Source organism: Pleurodeles waltl, chromosome 5 (assembly GCF_031143425.1).
Source record: "Pleurodeles waltl isolate 20211129_DDA chromosome 5, aPleWal1.hap1.20221129, whole genome shotgun sequence".
In the NCBI taxonomy this organism is placed as follows: domain Eukaryota; kingdom Metazoa; phylum Chordata; class Amphibia; order Caudata; family Salamandridae; genus Pleurodeles; species Pleurodeles waltl.
In genome coordinates, this window is record NC_090444.1 from 1764132427 (window position 1) to 1764154717 (window position 22291).

General features: G+C 46.0%; 1 protein-coding gene across 1 annotated transcript in view; it reads left to right on the plus strand.

The window, feature by feature from the left end:
• Positions 1-22291, plus strand: part of PARP1 (poly(ADP-ribose) polymerase 1) — a 377066-nt gene that overhangs the window by 291405 nt on the left and 63370 nt on the right. Inside the window, exons 17-20 of the mRNA XM_069236169.1 lie at positions 7136-7264; positions 8010-8108; positions 8372-8524; positions 21167-21294. Of these exons, the coding sequence (XP_069092270.1) occupies positions 7136-7264; positions 8010-8108; positions 8372-8524; positions 21167-21294 (509 nt within the window). The remainder of the gene's footprint in view (positions 1-7135; positions 7265-8009; positions 8109-8371; positions 8525-21166; positions 21295-22291) is intronic.

The window sequence follows — 22291 nt, forward strand, 5'->3', positions numbered from 1 at the left end:
TGTGTAAAGAAATGGCTCCCTGTTGCAGTTACCCCCCACTTTTTGCCTGATACTGATGCTGACTTGACTGAGAAGTGTGCTGGGACCCTGCTAACCAGGCCCCAGCACCAGTGTTCCTTCACCTAAAATGTACCATTGTATCCACAATTTGCACACCCTGGCATTCAGATAAGTCCCTTGTAACTGGTACTTCTAGTACCAAGGGCCCTGATGCCAAGAAAGGTCTCTAAGGGCTGCAGCATGTCTTATGCCACCCTAGAGACCCCTCACTCAGCACAGACACACTGCTTACAAGCCTGTGTGTGCTGGTGAGAACAAAATGAGTAAGTCGACATGGCACTCCCCTCAGGGTGCCATGCCAGCCTCTCACTGCCTATGCAGTATAGGTAAGACACCCCTCTAGCAGGCCTTACAGCCCTAAGGCAGGGTGCACTATACCATAGGTGAGGGTACCAGTGCATGAGCACTGTGCCCCTACAGTGTCTAAGCAAAACCTTAGACATTGTAAGTGCAGGGTAGCCATAAGAGTATATGGTCTGGGAGTCTGTTTTACACGAACTCCACAGCACCATAATGGCTACACTGAAAACTGGGAAGTTTGGTATCAAACTTCTCAGCACAATAAATGCACACTGATGCCAGTGTGCATTTTATTGCAAAATACACCCCAGAGGGCACCTTAGAGGTGCCCCCTGAAACTTAACCGACTATCTGTGTAGGCTGACTAGTTTTAGCAGCCTGCCACAAACCGAGACATGTTGCTGGCCCCATGGGGAGAGTGCCTTTGTCACTCTGAGGCCAGTAACAAAGCCTGCACTGGGTGGAGATGCTAACACCTCCCCCAGGCAGGAGTTGTGACACCTGGCGGTGAGCCTCAAAGGCTCACCTCCTTTGTGCCAACCCAGCAGGACACTCCAGCTAGTGGAGTTGCCCGCCCCCTCCGGCCAGGCCCCACTTTTGGCGGCAAGGCCGGAGAAAATAATGAGAAAAACAAGGAGGAGTCACTGGCCAGTCAGGACAGCCCCTAAGGTGTCCTGAGCTGAGGTGACTCTGACTTTTAGAAATCCTCCATCTTGCAGATGGAGGATTCCCCCAATAGGGTTAGGATTGTGACCCCCTCCCCTTGGGAGGAGGCACAAAGAGGGTGTACCCACCCTCAGGGCTAGTAGCCATTGGCTACTAACCCCCCAGACCTAAACACGCCCTTAAATTTAGTATTTAAGGGCTACCCTGAACCCTAGAAAATTAGATTCCTGCAACTACAAGAAGAAGGACTGCCCAGCTGAAAACCCCTGCAGCGGAAGACCAGAAGACGACAACTGCCTTGGCTCCAGAAACTCACCGGCCTGTCTCCTGCCTTCCAAAGATCCTGCTCCAGCGACGCCTTCCAAAGGGACCAGCGACCTCGACATCCTCTGAGGACTGCCCCTGCTTCGAAAAGACAAGAAACTCCCGAGGACAGCGGACCTGCTCCAAGAAAAGCTGCAACTTTGTTTCCAGCAGCTTTAAAGAACCCTGCAAGCTCCCCGCAAGAAGCGTGAGACTTGCAACACTGCACCCAGCGACCCCGACTCGGCTGGTGGAGATCCGACACCTCAGGAGGGACCCCAGGACTACTCTGATACTGTGAGTACCAAAACCTGTCCCCCCTGAGCCCCCACAGCGCCGCCTGCAGAGGGAATCCCGAGGCTTCCCCTGACCGCGACTCTTTGAACCTAAAGTCCCGACGCCTGGGAGAGACCCTGCACCCGCAGCCCCCAGGACCTGAAGGACCGGACTTTCACTGGAGAAGTGACCCCCAGGAGTCCCTCTCCCTTGCCCAAGTGGAGGTTTCCCCGAGGAATCCCCCCCTTGCCTGCCTGCAGCGCTGAAGAGATCCCGAGATCTCTCATAGACTAACATTGCGAACCCGACGCCTGTTCCTACACTGCACCCGGCCGCCCCCGCGCTGCTGAGGGTGAAATTTCTGTGTGGACTTGTGTCCCCCCCGGTGCCCTACAAAACCCCCCTGGTCTGCCCTCCGAAGACGCGGGTACTTACCTGCAAGCAGACCGGAACCGGGGCACCCCCTTCTCTCCATTCTAGCCTATGTGTTTTGGGCACCACTTTGAACTCTGCACCTGACCGGCCCTGAGCTGCTGGTGTGGTGACTTTGGGGTTGCTCTGAACCCCCAACGGTGGGCTACCTTGGACCAAGAACTGAACCCTGTAAGTGTCTTACTTACCTGGTAAAACTAACAAATACTTACCTCCCCTAGGAACTGTGAAAATTGCACTAAGTGTCCACTTTTAAAACAGCTATTTGTCAATAACTTGAAAAGTATACATGCAATGTTGATGATTGGAAGTTCCTAAAGTACTTACCTGCAATACCTTTCGAATGAGATATTACATGTAGAATTTGAACCTGTGGTTCTTAAAATAAACTAAGAAAAGATATTTTTCTATATAAAAACCTATTGGCTGGATTTGTCTCTGAGTGTGTGTACCTCATTTATTGTCTATGTGTATGTACAACAAATGCTTAACACTACTCCTTGGATAAGCCTACTGCTCGACCACACTACCACAAAATAGAGCATTAGTATTATCTATTTTTACCACTATTTTACCTCTAAGGGGAACCCTTGGACTCTGTGCATGCTATTCCTTACTTTGAAATAGCACATACAGAGCCAACTTCCTACAACAACCAAAAGATCAGACACCCAGATCCAGCATCGCTGAATCTAGCAATCTGGCTCCTGAAATCCTAGAATTCGGGCACTTACAACTTACCCAAGAATGTATGGAAGTCATAAAACAGGCCAGAAGGCCATCCACCAGGCACTGTTATGCAAGTAAATGGAAGAGGTTTGTTTGCTACTGCCATATTAATCAAATACAACCATTACACACAACTCCAGAACATGTAGTGGGTTACTTGCTTCACTTACAAAAGTCTAACCTAGCTTTCTCTTCCATTAAAATACACCTTGCAGCAATTTCTGCATACCTGCAGACTACCTATTCAACTTCCCTATATAAGATACCAGTCATTAAAGCATTCATGGAGGGCCTTAGGAGAATTATACCACCAAGAACACTACCTGTTCCTTCAGGGAACCTAAATGTTGTCCTAACTAGACTTATGGGTCCACCTTTTGAACCCATGCACTCCTGCGACATACAGTTCCTAACCTGGAAGGTGGCATTTCTCATCGCCATTACTTCCCTAAGAAGAGTAAGCGAGATTCAGGCGTTTACAATACAGGAACCTTTTATACAACTACACAAAAATAAAGTCGTCTTAAGGACCAATCCTAAATTTTTGCCAAAGGTTATTTCACCGTTCCATCTAAATCAAACAGTGGAACTTCCAGTGTTCTTTCCACAGCCAGATACCGTAGCTGAAAGGGCGCTACATACATTAGATGTCAAAAGTGCATTGATGTATTACATTGACAGAACAAAAAACATCAGAAAGACTAAACAACTCTTTATTGCATTTCAAAAACCTCATGCAGGAAACCCAATTTCAAAACAAGGTATAGCCAGATGGATAGTTAAATGCATCCAAATCTGCTACCTTAAAGCTAAACGACAGCTGCCCATTACACCAAGGGCACACTCAACCAGAAAGAAAGGTGCTACCATGGCCTTTCTAGGAAACATCCCAATGCAAGAAATATGTAAGGCAGCCACATGGTCTACGCCTCACACATTCACCAAGCACTACTGTGTAGACGTGTTATCCGCACAACAAGCCACAGTAGGTCAAGCTGTATTAAGAACATTATTTCAGACTACTTCCACTCCTACAGGCTGATCCACCGCTTTTGGGGAAATAACTGCTTACTAGTCTATGCAGAACATGCGTATCTACAGCGACAGATGCCATCGAACTGAAAATGTCACTTACCCAGTGTACATCTGTTCGTGGCATCAGTCGCAGTAGATTCGCATGTGCCCACCCGCCTCCCCGGGAGCCTGTAGCAGTTTGGAAGTTACCTTCAATTATTTATATATGTATCATCTCAACCTTAAATAGGTGCATACTTAGTCACTCCATTGCATGGGCACTATTACTACAATTCAACTCCTACCTCACCCTCTGCGGGGAAAAACAATCGAAGATGGAGTCGACGCCCATGCGCAATGGAGACAAAAGGAGGAGTCACTCGGTCCCGTGACTCGAAAGACTTCTTCGAAGAAAAACAACTTGTAACACTCCGGCCCAACACCAGATGGCGAGCTATTGCAGAACATGCGAATCTACTGCGACTGATGCCACGAACAGATGTACACTGGGTAAGTGACATTTTCATTCTCTGGTAAACATCATATGACCTCATTGGAGATGACATTGGACCAGAAAACCTTAGGGCAGGTCACATGAGAATGAAATTCCCATGGTCAAATCCACATTGGGTCTGTAAACTTTGTCTACCAACGGACCCCATGAATTCAAATGATCCAGCCTGCTAGGCTTTCTGGTGAAAAAAGACTATTCAGCAACTAAGAGATAGGCGGCGGGACCAGTACCAATGTTAGCCGTAGCTATTTACTGCGCCCAGCATCAATGACATCGAGAAAACCGTTACCAAAGTGGGGGCCAGGCTCCAGTACCCCAGTGATGCAAGACTCCTTGATCGTGTCACCTCTGTTGCCTCTGATGTATGTGAATGCTTGTCTCCAGGCCCCATAAAGAAACCCACTCCTGTGGCACAAACTGCACTTCTCACTCCACACGCAACACACTTCAAAGATCTTCCTTCTGTAGCTTGATCTTGAGAGGAGTTCCGAAATCCAGAGTAAGTAATGACCACAAGAGAGCTGTGTCTCACTTACCACTGCACCCCAGACCACTTGACCCAAAAAGCTGAGCTCAACAGTGGGAAAGACTCAAGAAGTCAGACCTAAAGCCTGGATGTTGCAACTGTCTAACTTAATATTGCGCGACGACCCTGTCCTCAAATCAGGTTTGACCCTAAATATATACTATACATCCCATCACTGGCCATATCACCTTCGACACAGCCAACATCCACTGACCATCCTGCCTGAAGGAAAAGGAAACTTGTGGTCGAGAAGAGCATCTCTGAAGAACTATTACATATCCAGTTCCAAAAACACCAAGACCTAGGGAGCCAACACCACCATCTCGGTCCCCTGTATAATCTCTATCACCAGTACATTCTGTACTGGTCAGGACCCTACAGATTTGCCTGTCCCGTAAGAGGAATTTGTCCCTCTGGAGGATGGGGACGACCTGTGGTGTGATTATCATTTGGATCTGCAAGAAGACACATCTTTAGATCCCTATCATATGGCAATATCATCTCTGGCTGATATTGTTAAGCCCCACACAATCATTCTGAGGGGCCCTGACCACCAGTAAAGTTTAATGTTGTGGAGGAAGAGAAGGACTTTGTAATAGAAACTCTCTCGAAAACAAAAATGTGTGCAGTACCTATTTATACTGAAAAGCAGGATGAAATACCTTAACTGAAAAGTGCATCTTCAAGATGAAAATGTGTGTATTTTCAAAACTCATAAGGTGATGGTTGGGGAAAATGGTTGAATTTCCAGAATATATTTAAAGCTGATATTTGGGTGCTAAATTATGTAGTGTTGGAGAGACTTATTAGTAAAATTTTCTTGGTGCATCGGGTGATAGGGATTCCACTCCCCTGAGAATATAAATGGTGTGTTCTGCACACAAGACCTCCCACCCCCAGCGTTCTTCTACAGCATGGCCTGAGGTTTGTCACACAATCTAACTTCGACACTGTCGATGTTGAGATGTTTCTATCAAATGCTTGATTATGTGTAGGGTGTCTGATGCTAAGAGATTGTTTTCTGTTGTGTAGCACCGATAGAGCTTTCAAAACATGTCCAAACCCAATGACGGGGTAAAAAAAAGTCTGAGGTGGAGTCTGTCTTCTGGTGCATTTTAGCTTCCAAGGGAGGTATCACAAGTCGCCTCAAAGCCAAAACTCCTTCGATGGAAAAACCATCTGCAGCGTCTGAACCCAACACTAAATGGCAGGAGTTTGCACAGCATGTGATCTACAGCAGCACATGCTGCAAATGTATGCTGTTCAGCCTTTGCAGTTGCCAAGCGTATTGTTTAGGACTCTACAAGTTAAAAAAAAAAAAAAAACTATTCCAGAGGCATTTTTTCTCACTTGGGTAATTCCAAACCTGTTATCAGTGCATACCCAGCTTCAGACTTAGTATTTTGGTAGTTTAGATCCATAATCCTTTCAGATCAGTGGCTATAAGTGCCTTAAGCCAGCTGTCTAAATAACAACCTTCTTGGTAGCAGTCATCGTTTGTTATTGAGATTCAACTAGGGAACCATTTATTCTTCTTCAGTAAAGATCCCAACCATTTTATTTTTCCCAATGCAAATGTCTCAGATTTTCCAACAAACAGGAAAGGCCTCTCCATGCCTGCTCTGTTGCTAAAAGTTAGTGTTCGTAAGTCAGTAGACTCACCTGTGGGATATTCTGCTGCGTTGTGGATTTCTATACCATCATTGGTTACCCAAGCTCAAGCAGTTGTACTTTCAGCGTCTTCTCGATGGGACGAGGCAGGCAGCCCCAGGGCGTGATCGTGATATATTTGTAATGCAGTATGCTTTCAAGTTGGCTGAGACAGGCTGAGGAATAGCTTTGCATTCATTCTGATCCTGCAGCTGTCACCACCACCAGACACCAGCGCCACAGCGTTTGGCAGGTGAGCGGAATGATCCTGAAGGGGGGAGACTAGCAGTGCGTGGGGCAGCGTAGTGCCAGTGGTGGGAAACCACCTGGTGCTCGCTGACTGCTTTTGCAGCGCATCTCGTTTAGAAGTTTTGATATAACCTTGTGTCCTCCAAGTCAAGAAAATTGGGCTTCTCCAGGAGTAGTGAAATAGCCACAGCTTGGTTTGAGCCTAACGATTTAAATTTGTACAAAAACGAGAAACTCCTCAAATTGACTTCATGAAGATTGTCTCTCTCAGCAGAGCTCGACCTAACAATGATCCACTATCACTGTCTGAGAACCGGCTTGATGCTACCTAAAGAGCCTGCAGTGTGCTTTCAATTTGTAAGTCACAATGAAACAAGCCTTATAAACCTGGAGGTCCTTCCTCTGTCTGCTCTTAGGCGAAAGTACAGATGCTGGACAATCTGCTGGATATTGAAGTGGCCTACAGTCTTCTCCGAAGTGGGACGGATGAAGGTGGTAAAGATCCCATCGATGTCAAGTATGAGAAGATTAAAACTGACATAAAGGTAAGCGTATCTTCCATTTACTGAGTCCCGGCCCATCACATTTGGTGTTTGTTTCAATAATCGATTTATGCTGTATTCCTTGCATGAAGACGTGAGTAAGTAAACATGAGCAAGAAGGCTGCTTTGTTCAGGGGAAAGCAGAGCTAGTTATGATCAGTGCCAGAGCAAGTGTCTGAACATGTGTTAGTTGTCTGGATGATGGAGTAAAAGACTGCCTCAAGTTTCCAAAAGCTACATCAAAGTTTGCGGGCTTCTTTGGAGAAGAGTCTGGTTCACCCTTTGGTGGAGTCACGTTCAGCAGTGTAACCAAGTTCTCTTGGTTTGCATTTGTCTGTCAGTGTCCACTCTCTGTGTGTTGATAATGAGTGTGCAGTGTGATGTGGAGGGGCCACTGCTCGTGTGGCCTTGAGTCTGGTGGGATGGTTGGACCAGGAAATTAGTCAACAGTGTTGTGGTTGGAGGTGGATGGCCAAGTGATTGTCCATCTGGCTTATGTGCTCCAGCAGCTGGATCCATTGCCAGTATGAATGTGTCGGATCGGGGACAGAGGGAGGTTGTTTGACTATTGATCAGTGCAGATAGCGCATCCACCGAATGCATAGGCACAGGGTTCTTGGCTTGTTTATCATTACCCAAGCCTCATGATGGTACCAGAGTACATCGTGCTGAGCCTTGACTCTCCAGATGCGCGTTTCATTTAGTATTTTTATTCAACTAATGGTTCAACTGTTTTCCTTGTTGTCAGGTTGTGGCTCCCGATTCTAAAGAAGCCAATATAATAAAACAATACGTTAAGAATACCCATGCTGCTACGCACAATGCCTTTGACCTGGAAGTCGTGGATGTGAGTACAAATTTCTAATTTAATTCAGAGTTTGTGTTAGTAAATGGCATTGTGATCCTTTTTGCGGGGGCTATGTGGGTGGTGTCTGCAGTGCTTTTCTCATCCTATTAATATGATATATTTCTGTCTGTGGGTTTATTGCTCGAAACTTTTTTGTGTTTTTTATGCTGAACAGTGTTTACTTTATTTAAAAGGAAGCATTTTGTACAACACCCAGCAGTTATCTATGCTCATGTTCTTTTTGTTTTTCCACTTAAACACAGATCTTTAAGATCGAGCGGGAGGGAGAACGACAGCGTTATAAACCATTCACAGAACTTCACAATCGCCAGCTGCTTTGGCACGGCTCCCGCACCACTAACTTCGCTGGCATCCTTTCTCAGGGTCTGAGGATCGCCCCCCCTGAAGCTCCAGCGGTATGTAAAGATTGCTGTTCAAGTGATGGTTAGAAACCGTGCCACTGGAATCGTGCAGTTGTGAGGCTCCAGCATTTTCCGCATAATTATAGTTATCACATTTGCATCATAATCCATCTTCTACTGCATAATCTGCAGATTTTAACAACAAATAATTCTTTCTAGCGTAAACCGTTCAAAAGTTACAACAAACGCAGCTAAATTTACGGCCCTTTGCAAAGGTTGACTAGTCACCTTTATGTTGCTTATTGCCATGTTTGGGTGTTAAACTAGTACTAATGAGGTGCAAACAATGCCCAGTGTTAGCAAGTTTTTAAAATTACAAGAAAATTAAGATCACACAATGTGCTGCATAACTTGGCTTTTCTTGTTGTATAATTTACCCAACCCGGTCACATAATTCCGGCCTCCCCTGACATAATTCCAGCAGTCCTGGTTATAAAATAGTGATGGGCCTGTTAAGTCAGGGTATAATATCTCCTGCTGACCTGCTGTTACGTTGTTGCCCTCTGCATATTCTAAAGAGATCATCTGAAGCAGACCAACCAGGCAGTTACTGGAACATTTTCTTAACAGCTCCACCTCTGTTAAGCTTTAGCGATCAGTATTCCCTAAAAATAAAAACATAAGTAAAGACTCTACAAATTGCCCTAGTGGATCGATGTTTTTGGGATGACCGTGCTTTGGTTTGGAACCTTGTGATTGTAATGAAAATAAGTCATTTGCTGAAACTGGAGCAGTACATCTAAAACTGTGCATGGAGGGAAAGGATCTTTGTTTATCAGTGCTCCACTGTTTTATTTCTCGGTTACGATTATGCTGTAGCACTATCAATCTTCAGTTCTGTGAAAGTTGGTGAAAAGCATTTTATACACACCATGGCCAGACCAAATTTACTTATGAAGCCAGTTCAAAGGGCCCCTAATAAAAGGAGCGCTCCCATGTTGTCACTGAGGAAAAGCTTCTCCCATATAGAACCATTCCCACAATGTGAACCCCTGCCATTATCTACCTAGGATCCTTGCTTTCTGATAGCTTCTGGCTTTCATCTAAGGTTCACTGTTGTCATTAATTTGAATGTTTATTCATGTTGAAGAACAGATTTGGAGAATGCTTGTCAACAAGGGTGCATGAGTGAGCGAGAATGGGCTGATACAGAAAGTTGGACACACCTAGAGGTACACCTATGAGGTAACTGGTAGTTGTATCAGATTCAAGCTGGGGGGTGTAGATCTTTGTTACCTGCATCCGTAATTTAGGGGGGCCTGTTCACTGCCCTCCTCCCCCCCCCCCCCCCCCCCAAGCGTTCAGTCTAGTCCCCTTAAAGTGTGGAGGATCGGGGATGGGTCCTTGCCTATTTCATGCGTGGGTTATTTTTTATGCATGTGTTCCACCTGTGGTGGATGTACGTGGAATGTGTCCATGTGGGACACTGCATGGCTTCGTGAGGTGTCCTCCTGGAGGCTTTTGTTTGTTCATGGTGGGCCAAACAATCTGTCTGTTGCCATTGTTACAGCTCTAGACCTTATCCCTGTCCCATCCTCGAACCCACTGAATTGAGTAGGTTTCCTTTTAGCTCCTTTAAACCCATCCCTGCAACATTTCCAGTGTTGCTGGCTGCGACCTAGCGAAGAGAGGTCTCCGGCTGTACCGGCCTGGCTTGAATAAATATTCTGAACTTTACCTGTTCCAAGTTATTCAAACTAAGTCATGCTACATAAAAATCCACCAAGACTAGGACTGTGCAAAGATACACTTCCTCGTGACTGAAGGGAGACATTGAACTTTAATGTAGCTGTCTGCCTGTGTTTCAAAAGTGAAATAAATGTAGGTCCTCTTGTACTCTTCACAACAGTGTTAGGAAATTTGGCAGAGATAGAACCTTGACGAATGGATATCCCTCTTAAGTCTAAGGTTAATCCCAGAAGAATGGAAGCTGGAGCTGGTCCGCTTGTAAAGGAACCAACCTCTGACATCTAATAAGACCTCCACAGGTGCAAGTTGACAGTAGGTCTCAGCTGCCGTTTCTTTAATGGATCTCTTTGTCCTAGATATCTTTGCATTGCATTTGGCCAGAGTCAGAAAAAGCAATTCAAAATGACCTGCTTCTTTGTCGAGCTGGAGATTCCTTTTGGTGCTTCATCTGTGATTAGCCTGCAGCGTCTCTTACCTGCTAGTATGTGTCCGCACCAGCCACTAAGGGAGACAGGGGATTTTCATATCCACAGCTGCCTTTGAGTTGTGTTATTTTAATTGTAGCTGGGCATCTGACTTCTTTAGCTGTTGGCATCTTCACTCTGGCTATTACAGTTCCTGTGATACTGTAGTTTGTAATTGAACCTACACCTAAATGACAGGTTACCGTTAGAACTGATCATTTCTGGGGTTCGCCGGTTTGTTCCAGTCCCATGGTGCTTATGCCCCTGAAAAACCTTGACAGGGACCAACCTATTTTGAAATATGACCCCTTAGGTTGGCACTGTGGTTGCGGGCCCACTGTTGCATCTATTCCCATTAAAATAACTTTAAAAGAGCTTTGTGAACACTTTGGTCTTATACTAGTTTATCTTGAGGATGCACCCCTAATTGATCATAATTAGACTACTAATATCCCTTTGAACTGGATAGTGCAGCTCTTGGCCCCCTGAGTTCATCACCCCAGTTTTACTTGAGTGCGGGCCTTGTTTGGATGGTAGAATTTCAGGACTAAATTATATTTTGCACTATTAGTCTAGAAATTCAGCAAGTGGGTCTGAAGTCCACCAAGGTCTCCAGGTTGCAGTCTGAGACACGGAAGCAGAATGCCATGTGTATCATGTCTAAGCTTGAAAAATGTCATTCCTTTACCTGGCAGCAGGGTCATATTGATTAACCTCTGTTTACGTAAAACTGACGAGTGGCAAAGATTAACAAGAATGTTGCTCCCATACAACAACTTTGGCCAAAGGATTCAACGCCGTATAAAAATCTAACTTTTGCTGTTACTATACAGTTGTTTGGGTGAAATTTAATTCTAATTTCTCTTTTTCTGTACCCTTCATGAAAACTCCTATTAGTCTTTGAAGTTATAGCACTGGCTTAATATTGACATCACTGTGCATTATTCAGTGTGTAATGCTCTAACCCTCCACCACTTCCTAGAGTAAAATGTTGCTGCTCGTCTTCTGCACCCTTGGAGTTTCAAGTGCAGAGACACACTAACCTGTCTAACCAATTGAAGTGAGGTTGTTTTGGTGGCCCAGATCTACCAGTGCTGATTTACAATTTTTGACTGGTGATTACTTATTACCAAGGGGCCTTGGCATAAAGGCTTAACGGTCACAAAAACACATTTATAATGCAAGCATCAATAAGTAGATTTACCTTTTGGATATAGAAGAAAGATTATATAGCCTAAACCCTTCCTCCACAAAGGAACTAGTTAGAAACTTTACTTCCAAAATCCACAAGAGTTCAAAGGCCGTTGGTATTTGGGGGAGAGAGGGAATAGTACAGTACATGATGGCCAGGAAAAAATGACAGATAATTAATAATCAAGATTTATAATGCACCAACCATCTAGTGTGGACCAGTGCTCTGCTCCTCGACAGACAGTTATTTCATTTTATCTAAAAGGACAGCTGTTAATCACTTACAAGTTGTAATATTTGGTTTACTAACCCTTTTGGAGTACTGGAAGTACCTCAGTCCATTGCACCTTCAACCCTTTATTTCAGTTGTTTATTGTCTGTCTACTGGTTTAAGGTGCTAAGTAAGACCATGATTGAAACAGACTAACCAAAGAGTTTGCCAAGAGTAAGGGCTTGTTGGCTGCTTTACACCTCTGCAGAGCATCTGCCCCTTTTCAGTGGCAAATAAAATTATAACATACTCAGCTAACCATATATCCAGTCATCTTCTATATGCAAAGGGAAGAGGCCAGGCCCATCCTCTTTCAGTAATAACACTGGTTGTAAACATTGAATAGAAACAGAAGGTGGTGTTGGTTGCCTCTCATACGCAGTCTATTTTTTGTTGCCTCTGTTAGAAATTTGGAATATAGAAGCTACACAGTAACCAGCTACAGCCCGAGACCTTGAGTAGAATCCCTAAAGACGAGTCCCCCACCATGTACAAATCATCCCTGAAGCAAATGTCTGCGCTCTAGAGCAGTACAATGTTCTGAGTTGTCTCTAGCATGCCTTGATGCCTTTCAAACATAGCAGCAATGTGCATGAAAGTGTAGTCTTGTATTTCACTAAACCCAAGTTGCTGTTCACCTTTTGCTCATGTGTTATTAAAAACGCCATCTTCTTGGGCAGCGTATGTGTGACTTACGCCTTGGAAGGTTCAGACCTGGCTAATGTAGCTCTACAGTAGGACATGCTTGCCCCCAATATCCGCTGTACTTTGTGCATTGGGGCATTTCTGCTGAATCATGGAAGTAAAGCATTGGAAAGAGACTGGCTGATCCTTGTTTCACTCTCAGTACTATTGTTCAGGAGCCATGGTATCTGAACGTTAAGGTGAAACCCAATTAATAAGGAACCTTCAGTCTTGGTTAACTGCTCCTCTATGTTATTAGTTTCTACCAATAAGCAGTGTTGACTTTTTTTTTAATATGGCGTTCAGATTACCAGGTGACGATATGCATAGTGTCTTTTCTGAAATTTTTTACTTGAAAATATTTGTTGAGATAGAGACTTCTAACCACAGATTTCTCACCTTGTGAGACTGGATCTGGAGATTTTTCAGTGGTAATTCCCTTGCGCTTCATTAGTGGCATTGTGCGGCGCCGCATTTGGTCCACTGTATGTGGACCACCTCAGCATGTTAGCACTAACTCCTTTCTTTCTGCACATCCCAAAGCAGACCAGGAGGTTCATTTATCCTGTCAGCTTGAGAGAAGTATTTTCCCTCAAACATTTTCAGTGTGCGATGATTGTCCCTCCTAGAACCACAGGTCACAAACCGTGCAGGGAGTCGAATTGCCAGATGTCAGTGACTGACACCTGTGATGTCTATGTCCGGTGCCTCTGCTCCAAGCAAGGCTCAGCGTTGTGCACCTACTGTGCAAAGGTGAACTGAAAGGTCATCTACGACATGAAGCCAATGCTGAACTATGAATGAAGTCCTAGAAGTCTTGGTTGAGACCTCACTCCTGAGACCGATCTCTTGATTGATCGTCGTCAAAGTCACGAAGCTCAGATAAGTACTAGAAAGCCAAAAAAGCACAAGCAGTCCAAACACAGCTCTTTGTCATCCCACCACACCACTAGTTGGAGTCTTGCAACACCACGGGTACCTCCTCATTGCAGACTTGTTCCTCAACTTTGGAACCAATTCCGGCGTTGCTCCTGATGAACTCTGATATCGCTGTGCCCTCCGTGATCCCACAACAGCTTCAAGAGCTGAGACTGGCCATGTACTAGATGTTAGGTACTCCTCCAAATCCCTAATGCACACCTTTTGTCCCGAAAGAGGCCAGGTGGCCTCCAATCGATTAACCACCAGCTGATCCATCCCCGCTGCTGACTGCGCCATTCAACCTCAACTCTAGGCAGGTCCTTTGCTTGCGCTGTGCTCCACCATCTCCATCTCATCATTCAACACTACAAACAACACCATTGGTGTGAACCTCAACACCAGAAGCCTAGCAAATAGTTTAATAAGACTCACCTGCAGCCTCCTCCAAGGCCGCAAACAACATTTCTTTAGTTCCTATTGGATCCTGAATCATTCCAACAACTTGATGACTCCAACTTTTATTACATTTACGATGAAAACAAACTTCAAGATTTGCAAGATGCCAGTGACCTGAATACCTTTTCCAGACATTGGGCTTTCATCTCCTAATCCTGTAATGACAACAGAGAAGTCTGCCTCCTTCACTACTGTAATTAGGAAAGTGACACAAGTATTGGACACTACTACAAAGGTAAAACAAAACAAATCCTGACGGATTTTCGTAATCCAGGACAGACCATTCAAAAACCTCTTTTAGTCTTTAATGAGTCTCTTTGTGATGTACTGTTGGGCACCTGGGCAAAACAAAGGTCTTGCCTTCTGGTCAACAGGCAGGTAGCAAAGTGGCCTAGGCCTACCTCCGGGGACCCGGATTTCCTCCTGCAACATCCTACTTCAGAAACCCTAGTGGTACAGACGTCCACATGTTGGATTAACCCAAATACGTTTCTGACCACCTTGCTCTTCTTGCTTCTCCAGTGACATCCAGCAAATCTTAATGGACATGCCCTTTGCTGGCTGTAGGCTGTTGGAGCAAAGGCGGACTCAGCCTTGCAAAGATTTAAAGAGAACAAGGCCATTGCCTGATCTCTAGGCCTAGCTGCACCCATTCAGCAGTTCCACCAGTAACTTTGTCTCTTTCGAGGCTCCGGGACGGGATATCATCAGAGAACACCCCAGAATGTGCTCATGCAACAATAGGCTTCTCAGTCATTTTGAGGTAGAGGCATGGAATCAGGACATCAGCATCCACAGCGATCTACCCAGACACCAGCAACACTCCCCACCTCCCATCACACCTGACGCCAAGCCACATTAGGTCATCCATTGCAGAGCACGATTGCTCAGTTGGACGCTGTAGGAAGTTGGCTCTGTATGTACTATTTCAAAGTAAGAAATAGCATGCACAGAGTCCAAGGGTTCCCCTTAGAGGTAAGATAGTGGCAAAAAGAGATAATACTAATGCTCTATTTTGTGGCAGTGTGGTCGAGCAGTAGGCTTATCAAAGGAGTAGTGTTAAGCATTTGTTGTACACACACAGGCAATAAATGAGGAACACACACTGAGACAATTCCAGGCCAATAGGTTTTTGTATAGAACAATATATTTTCTTAGTTTATTTTAAGAACCACAGGTTCAAGATTTACATGTAATACTTCAAATGAAAGGTATTGCAGGTAGGTACTTTAGGAACTTTGAATTAGCAAAATAGCATATACAGTTTTCACATAAATCACATATAGCTATTTTAAAAGTAGACACATAGTGCAATTTTCACAGTTCCTGGGGGGAGTAAGAGTTTTAGTTTGTGCAGGTAAGTAAACCACCTACGGGGTTCAAGTTTGGGTCCAAGGTAGCCCACCGTTGGGGGTTCAGAGCAACCCCAAAGTTACCACACCAGCAGCTCAGGGCCAGTCAGGTGCAGAGGTCAAAGTGGTGCCCAAAACGCATAGGCTTCAATGGAGAAGGGGGTGCCCCGGTTCCAGTCTGCCTGCAGGTAAGTACCCACATCTTCGGAGGGCAGACCAGGGGGGTTTTGTAGGGCACCGGGGGGTGGGGACACAAGTCCACACAGAAAGTACACCCTCAGCAGCACAGGGGCGGCCGGGTGCAGTGTGCAAACACGCGTCTGGTTTGTAATGGAAATCAATGGGAGACCAAGGGGTCTCTTCAGCGATGCAGGCAAGGGGGGGGGGGCTCCTCGGGGTAGCCACCACCTGGGCAAGGGAGAGGGCCTCCTGGGGGTCACTCCTGCACTGGAGTTCCGATACTTCAGGTCCTGGGGGCTGCGGGTGCAGGGTCTTTACCAGGTGTCGGGATCTGGGAAGCAGGCAGTCGCAGTCAGGGGGAGCCTCGGGATTCCCTCTGCAGGCGTCACTGGGGGATCGTGGGGGCAACTCTGGCTACTCACGGTCTTGCAGTCACCGGGGAGTCCTCCCTGAAGTGATTGTTCTCCACAAGTCGAGCCGGGGGCGTCGGGTGCAGAGTAGCAAGTCTCACGCTTCCGGCGGGAAACGCAAGTTGGTTTAAAGTTGCTCATTTGTTACAAAGTTGCAGTCTTGGGTGAACAGAGCCGCTGTCCTTGGGAGTTCTTGGTCCTTCTAGAGCAGGGCAGTCCTCTGAGGATTCAGAGGTCGCTGGTCCCTGGGGAAAGCGTTGCTGGAGCAGTGTCTTTAGAAGGGGGGAGACAGGCCGGTAGAGCTGGGGCCAAAGCAGTTGGTGTCTCCGTCTTCTCTGCAGGGTTTTTCAGCTTAGCAGTCGTCGTCTTCTTAGGTTGCAGGAATCTAGTTTCTTAGGTTCTGGGGAGCCCCTAACCACTGAATTTAGGGGTGTGTTTAGGTCTGGGAGGGCAGTAGCCAATGGCTATTGTCCTTGAGGGTGGCTACACCCTCTTTGTGCCTCCTCCCTGAGGGGAGGGGGCACATCCCTAATCCTATTGGGGGAATCCTCGATCTGCAAGATGGAGGATTTCTAAAAGTCAGTCACCTCAGCTCATGACACCTTAGGGCAGTGGTCTTCAAACTTTTTAATGGCGCGCCCCCCCCAGTTGGAAAATAAAATTAATTGTGCCCCTCTCAGAATTATTCGCAATTATTTTAGAAAGATGGCAATGTTTAAATATGTCTAAACCTATTTAAACATTGCAGTTAAGTTCTGTTACCTTTTTTAAACTGCAATAACATGCTTCTGTTTAAAACAAAGGCATGTTATCTGTATAATATTTATTTTGGCCAGAGTTTGGCGCCCCCCCCCTGGGATCACTTGAGGCCCCATTAGGGGGGCCCGCCCCCCAGTTCGAAGACCTCTGCCTTAGGGGCTGTCCTGACTGGCCACTGACTCCTCCTTGTTTTTCTCATTATCTCTCCTGGACTTGCCGCCAAAAGTGGGGGCTGTGTCCAGGGGGCGGGCATCTCCACTAGCTGGAATGCCCTGGGGCATTGTAACACGAAGCCTGAGCCTTTGAGGCTCACTGCTACGTGTTACAGTTCCTGCAGGGGGGAGGTGTGAAGCACCTCCACCCAGAGCAGGCTTTTGTTTCTGTCCTCAGAGAGCACAAAGGCTCTCACCACATGGGGTCAGAAACTCATCTCTCAGCAGCAGGCTGGCACAGACCAGTCAGTCTTGCACTGAACAATTGGGTAAAATACAGGGGGTATCTCTAAGATGCCCTCTGTGTGCATTTTTTAATACATCCAACACTGGCATCAGTGTGGGTTTATTATTCTGAGCAGTTTGATACCAAGCTTCCCAGTATTCAGTGTAGCCATTATGGAGCTGTGGAGTTCGTTTTTGACAGACTCCCAGACCATATACTCTTATGGCTACCCTGCACTTACAATGTCTAAGGTTTTGTTTAGACACTGTAGGGGCATAGTGCTCATGCACCTGTGCCCTCACCTGTGGTATAGTGCACCCTGCCTTAGGGCTGTAAGGCCTGCTAGAGGGGTGACTTACCTATGCCATAGGCAGTGTGAGGTTGGCATGGCACCCTGAGTGGAGTGCCATGTCGACTTAGTCATTTTCTCCTCACTAGCACTCACAAGCTGGCAAGCAGTGTGTCTGTGCGGAGTGAGGGGTCCCTAGGGTGGCATAAGGCATGCTGCAGCCCTTAGAGACCTTCCCTGGCATCAGGGCCCTTGGTACCAGGGGGTACCAGTTACAAGGGACTTACCTGAGTGCCAGGGTTGTGCCAATTGTGGAGACAATGGTACATTTTAGATGAAAGAACACTGGTGCTGGGGCCTGGTTAGCAGGGTCCCAGCACACTTCTCAGTCAAGTCGGCATCAGTATCAGGCAAAAAGTGGGGGGTAACTGCAACAGGGAGCCATTTCTTTACAGACGCCACATCACTTTTCACTGCCCGGGTAAAAGAGCATCACTTCCAACCAGTGATTGCTCCAAATTGTGGAACATAGTTACCCCCTTCCTGTCTCATCCCTTAGATGTGCCACCTACATCGCAGCACCTTTCAGAGGACATGTCCATATTCTGAGGAGAAGTTCCGGCTCTCTTGACCCAGGGAGCCACTGAGAGGATGCCAGCATCAGAGTTTGGGGGCTTGCTTTTTTCTGGTGCTGAAGAAGGACAGAGGCATTTGTCCCATTCTCTGTCTTTGCCCTCTAAACGTTTGTCTCTGGAAAGAAAAGTTCAAGATGCTCACTCTGGCCCAAGTTATGTCTGCTCTGGAACCAAATAGTGGCATTGGATTTGCAGAATGCTTACTTTTGCATCCATGTACTGTAATCTCACAAGCATTGCCAGAGGTTTCAGGTAGACTAGGAACACGTTCAGTTCTCTGTGCTCCCTTTTGGCCATACGATACACCTCTGGTGTTCACATAGGTGATGGTTGCAGCCCATCTGTGGGGGATGGGAATACCAGCCTTTGCTGTACCTCTGAAGCAGGCTTACCTCAAACAGTTGTAAACATTCGCCAGGCAACTGATGACCTGTTGATATTGTTGGGTTTTTGCATCAATGTGTCGTAGTCACACCTGACTTCACAATGGCGTCCATTCATCGGAGCCATACTGGATACAGTGTTTTTCTGAGCCTGAACGAGCCCAGAACATTTGGGCTACGTTCCTGATATTTCAACCCTTGACCTAGGTCTCAGTCAGAGCAACTCTGAGGCTTCTTGACACTTGCCCTCCTGTATCCTGCTTGTGGACTGTGCTGTGTGGAATTTGCAGGCTCTGTAGTGGGATCTGATGTCCCGGTAAGCTCAAATCCAAGCAGAACTCTGATTCCATCCAGATGTCAGAGGAGACTGTGAGAGAATGCAGTGTTGATTTCTCAACTGCTGTTGAACCAGTGGCAGACTCCTCTCTCTACCCCACCCAGAGCAAGCGGTTGTGATTGATGCATCATTGCTGGTTTGGAGAGATTGGGAGATGTGGGCATGAGGGCTCACTGGTCTCCAGCGGAGGCTCACTTCCACAACAACCTTGTCGAGTTACAAGCAATTTGGCTTGGTATTGAAGGTGTTCCTTCTGGTCATCAAGGGGGAAGGAGTACAGGTTCTCACAGCCAACACATTCGCCATGTGGTACTGCAGCAAACAGGGTGGTGTGGGAATGTAGGTCAGGCCAGGAAGCTCTGTTTCTGGAAGTGACTGAACACTCGAGGCATCTCCCTGTTCGTCCAATTCCTGGAAGGATCTGTATCTGTAAACACCAGGGCGGATGATCTCAGCTGACATTGCCTAGCGGATCACGAATTGCAGTTGCACTCTGAGGTGGTGAAGAGAATCTTCCAACAGTGGGTAGAACCCTGGCATGATCTTTTTGCCACCGTAGAGAATGTGCAGTGCAGAACCTGCAGATTCCTCACCGGCCCACCCATCTTCCCATTCTGTGAAATGGATTCATACTGTAAATGAATAGGATCCCAGAGGTCCTGTCAATAGCGGGACAGGACCTCTGTCCCTGGCACAGCTCTTCCCTTGAGTGCCCCCCCCCCCTCCCCCCCCCCCCCCCGGGCACAAGAGCCCTGCAAGCCTCAAGTTCCTGGGGCTCAGTTCCTTCGCGGGCTGACAGGTCTTATCCCTGAGGAGAAGGGGAGACCCCTCCACCCCCTCCCCTTCTCACTCCCCCTCCATGCTAAGGACTCCAGATCACTACCTAACAGACAGGCTACAGGAATTGCAGAGGATACCACCACAATTTTCTGGATAGTATCCCCTCCCACTCTAAGGATGCCATTGCCATGGGATGGACCTTTGAGAGCACTAGGGGGTTTCTTTTTGGGACAGGTAGGGTCTCCAGTTCGGTGTCCATTGGCTTTGCAATTGACGCACCAAGCCTTCTTGGGATCCCAGTTCTTACCCTGGCATGATCTTTTTGCCACCGTAGAGAATGTGCAGTGCCCAAGCTTTTCCGCATTGGAGTACCCAAGACCATTCTCCCTGTGGGACACTTTTCCCCTCGACAGTGGCTCAGGACTCCTGCATGGGCTGGAGTGGTAAGTGCCAGACTTGGATATCTGCCAGTTGGCTATGTGTGTGTTAGTTCTTATGTTTACAAAGTGCTACTGACTGGATAGCCAGGTCAAGGAGGATGTACGTTTTGCCCACTGTGTCCTGCAGGATTTCCTGGTTTGAACTATCCCACAGATTCACCACCCGGGGTGGCACTGCTTTGATATCTATTCACATGATGAGGAATCTGTGGGCAGAGGCATCTATTACAATGGCAAGTTACTTAACTTTGGTATGTTAATCTGGTGGTGACTTCACCTGCAGATTTCTCACCGTCCCACCCATCTTCCCATTATGTGAAATGGATTCAGACTGTAAATGAATAGGATCTCAATCTAGAGAACTGTAAACTGGCAAATTCTGATTTCTGTGTTCTCCGTGTCTGATGGCACAGAGTTCCGAAAGAAACAGACCTGAGTGCATGGTCTAGTGATCTCGATGTCAAATCTGGGTGGTAAGGATCCAGCGTGAAGCCGCTACACACCACTTACTGATGCGCAAGGGAATTGCTTCAAAAACCTCCAGACCGAGCCTGGGGTCTGTGGGTATTCACAAGAATAATGTGTAGACAGTCTCTACGAGTAAAGGCTTTACCAAAGGTAATGTGTTATTTTCTCTCTTAATTTTTTTGTCTCTCCTTTGGTGCATGTTGTTCAAATTTCAAAATTTCTGAGATGGCAAAATTACACCCTTTATAAAGATTAAAGGGTTAACTTTGTCTCGATCAGTACAACTGCATTTTAAGAGGGGAAATACTAAGCACATGCATGCTGGTCTCACTTAGTTACCATTTGAGTTGTGCAGGTGACTCAATAACTAAATACAGATGTTTCAGCACATAATATTCTGGCATTTATTTGTATACCTTTTGGCTTTTTTGTGTCTGTTTTTTTTTTTTACCACTTAACTAAGTTTTTTGCATTTTTATTTTTTTTCAGACTGGGTACATGTTTGGCAAAGGCATCTATTTTGCCGACATGGTTTCCAAAAGTGCAAATTACTGCCACACCCTTCCCGGCAACCCTATTGGTTTGCTACTACTAGGAGAGGTTGCACTGGGAAACATGTAAGTAACTTGACATTTCTAGGATTGTGTGTTGCTAGGGTGTCCTCTTGTATCAATACGCTGCTGTTTATTTAGCATTTTTTAAATAATTCAAGACACCCATAGCTAAGCCTACTTAGGTGTATGGATGACATTTCAAGGAACACTATCCCCCATACAATAGCTTCTCATCTGTCTGATTCCTCGCATTAAACAACCTTAAATCATACCCATAGGCATGTTGTTTAGCGCTTTATTGCTTCTGATCTAGAGTTTGTGCTATACAAATACCTTTACTTACATTCAGGCATACACAAGAAAGCTCTGTTTAAGATAAATCACAGCTTGCCATTGCAAACGTTTTAGGAGAAAAAGAAAGGTTGCAGTGGGTTATTCTTGCAGTGCCAATAGTAAGTTGAGAATAGTAGGACACCTTCACTTTTATTTATGTATTATTATTATTTTTTAACACGTTATCATTTTTAAATAAAATGAAGAACAAACACATAGCAGTGCACATCCAGCTAAACCGATTCCACGAGCAGATGGATAGTCATTATTCCAGAACACAGTTACATCTGTTAACAACCGATACACGGTAGACTGGCGCAAACACTCTCACTTTTAGATGACACAACAGAGGGAACTCTTAAGGCTCAAACATGGGATCTGCATTTCAGAGCAATAACTGCAAGGAACAGAATTGAGTTGCTTCTCTGGACCTCCCTTACCATTTCTGGTATTAACAGTAAATTAAGAGGTGTGTGTATGAATGTATAGAGTACTGTGATATTTTTAGAAACCTTTCTAAGTACTTTGAGCAGCTCAAACCCATTTAAGAGTCACATGGCCTTCAGTAATGCTAGGGAAGTAAGCTCACCCTTCATGATTTGTGTACATATTTTCCGTGGATTTTGATGTGGAGACTAAGGTGCACATTGAGTACTTGGAGTTTCCGATACTAAAGGGTGATATATTACCGCATTGGTATGAGTTATTGTGCAAGGAATGGTTACTC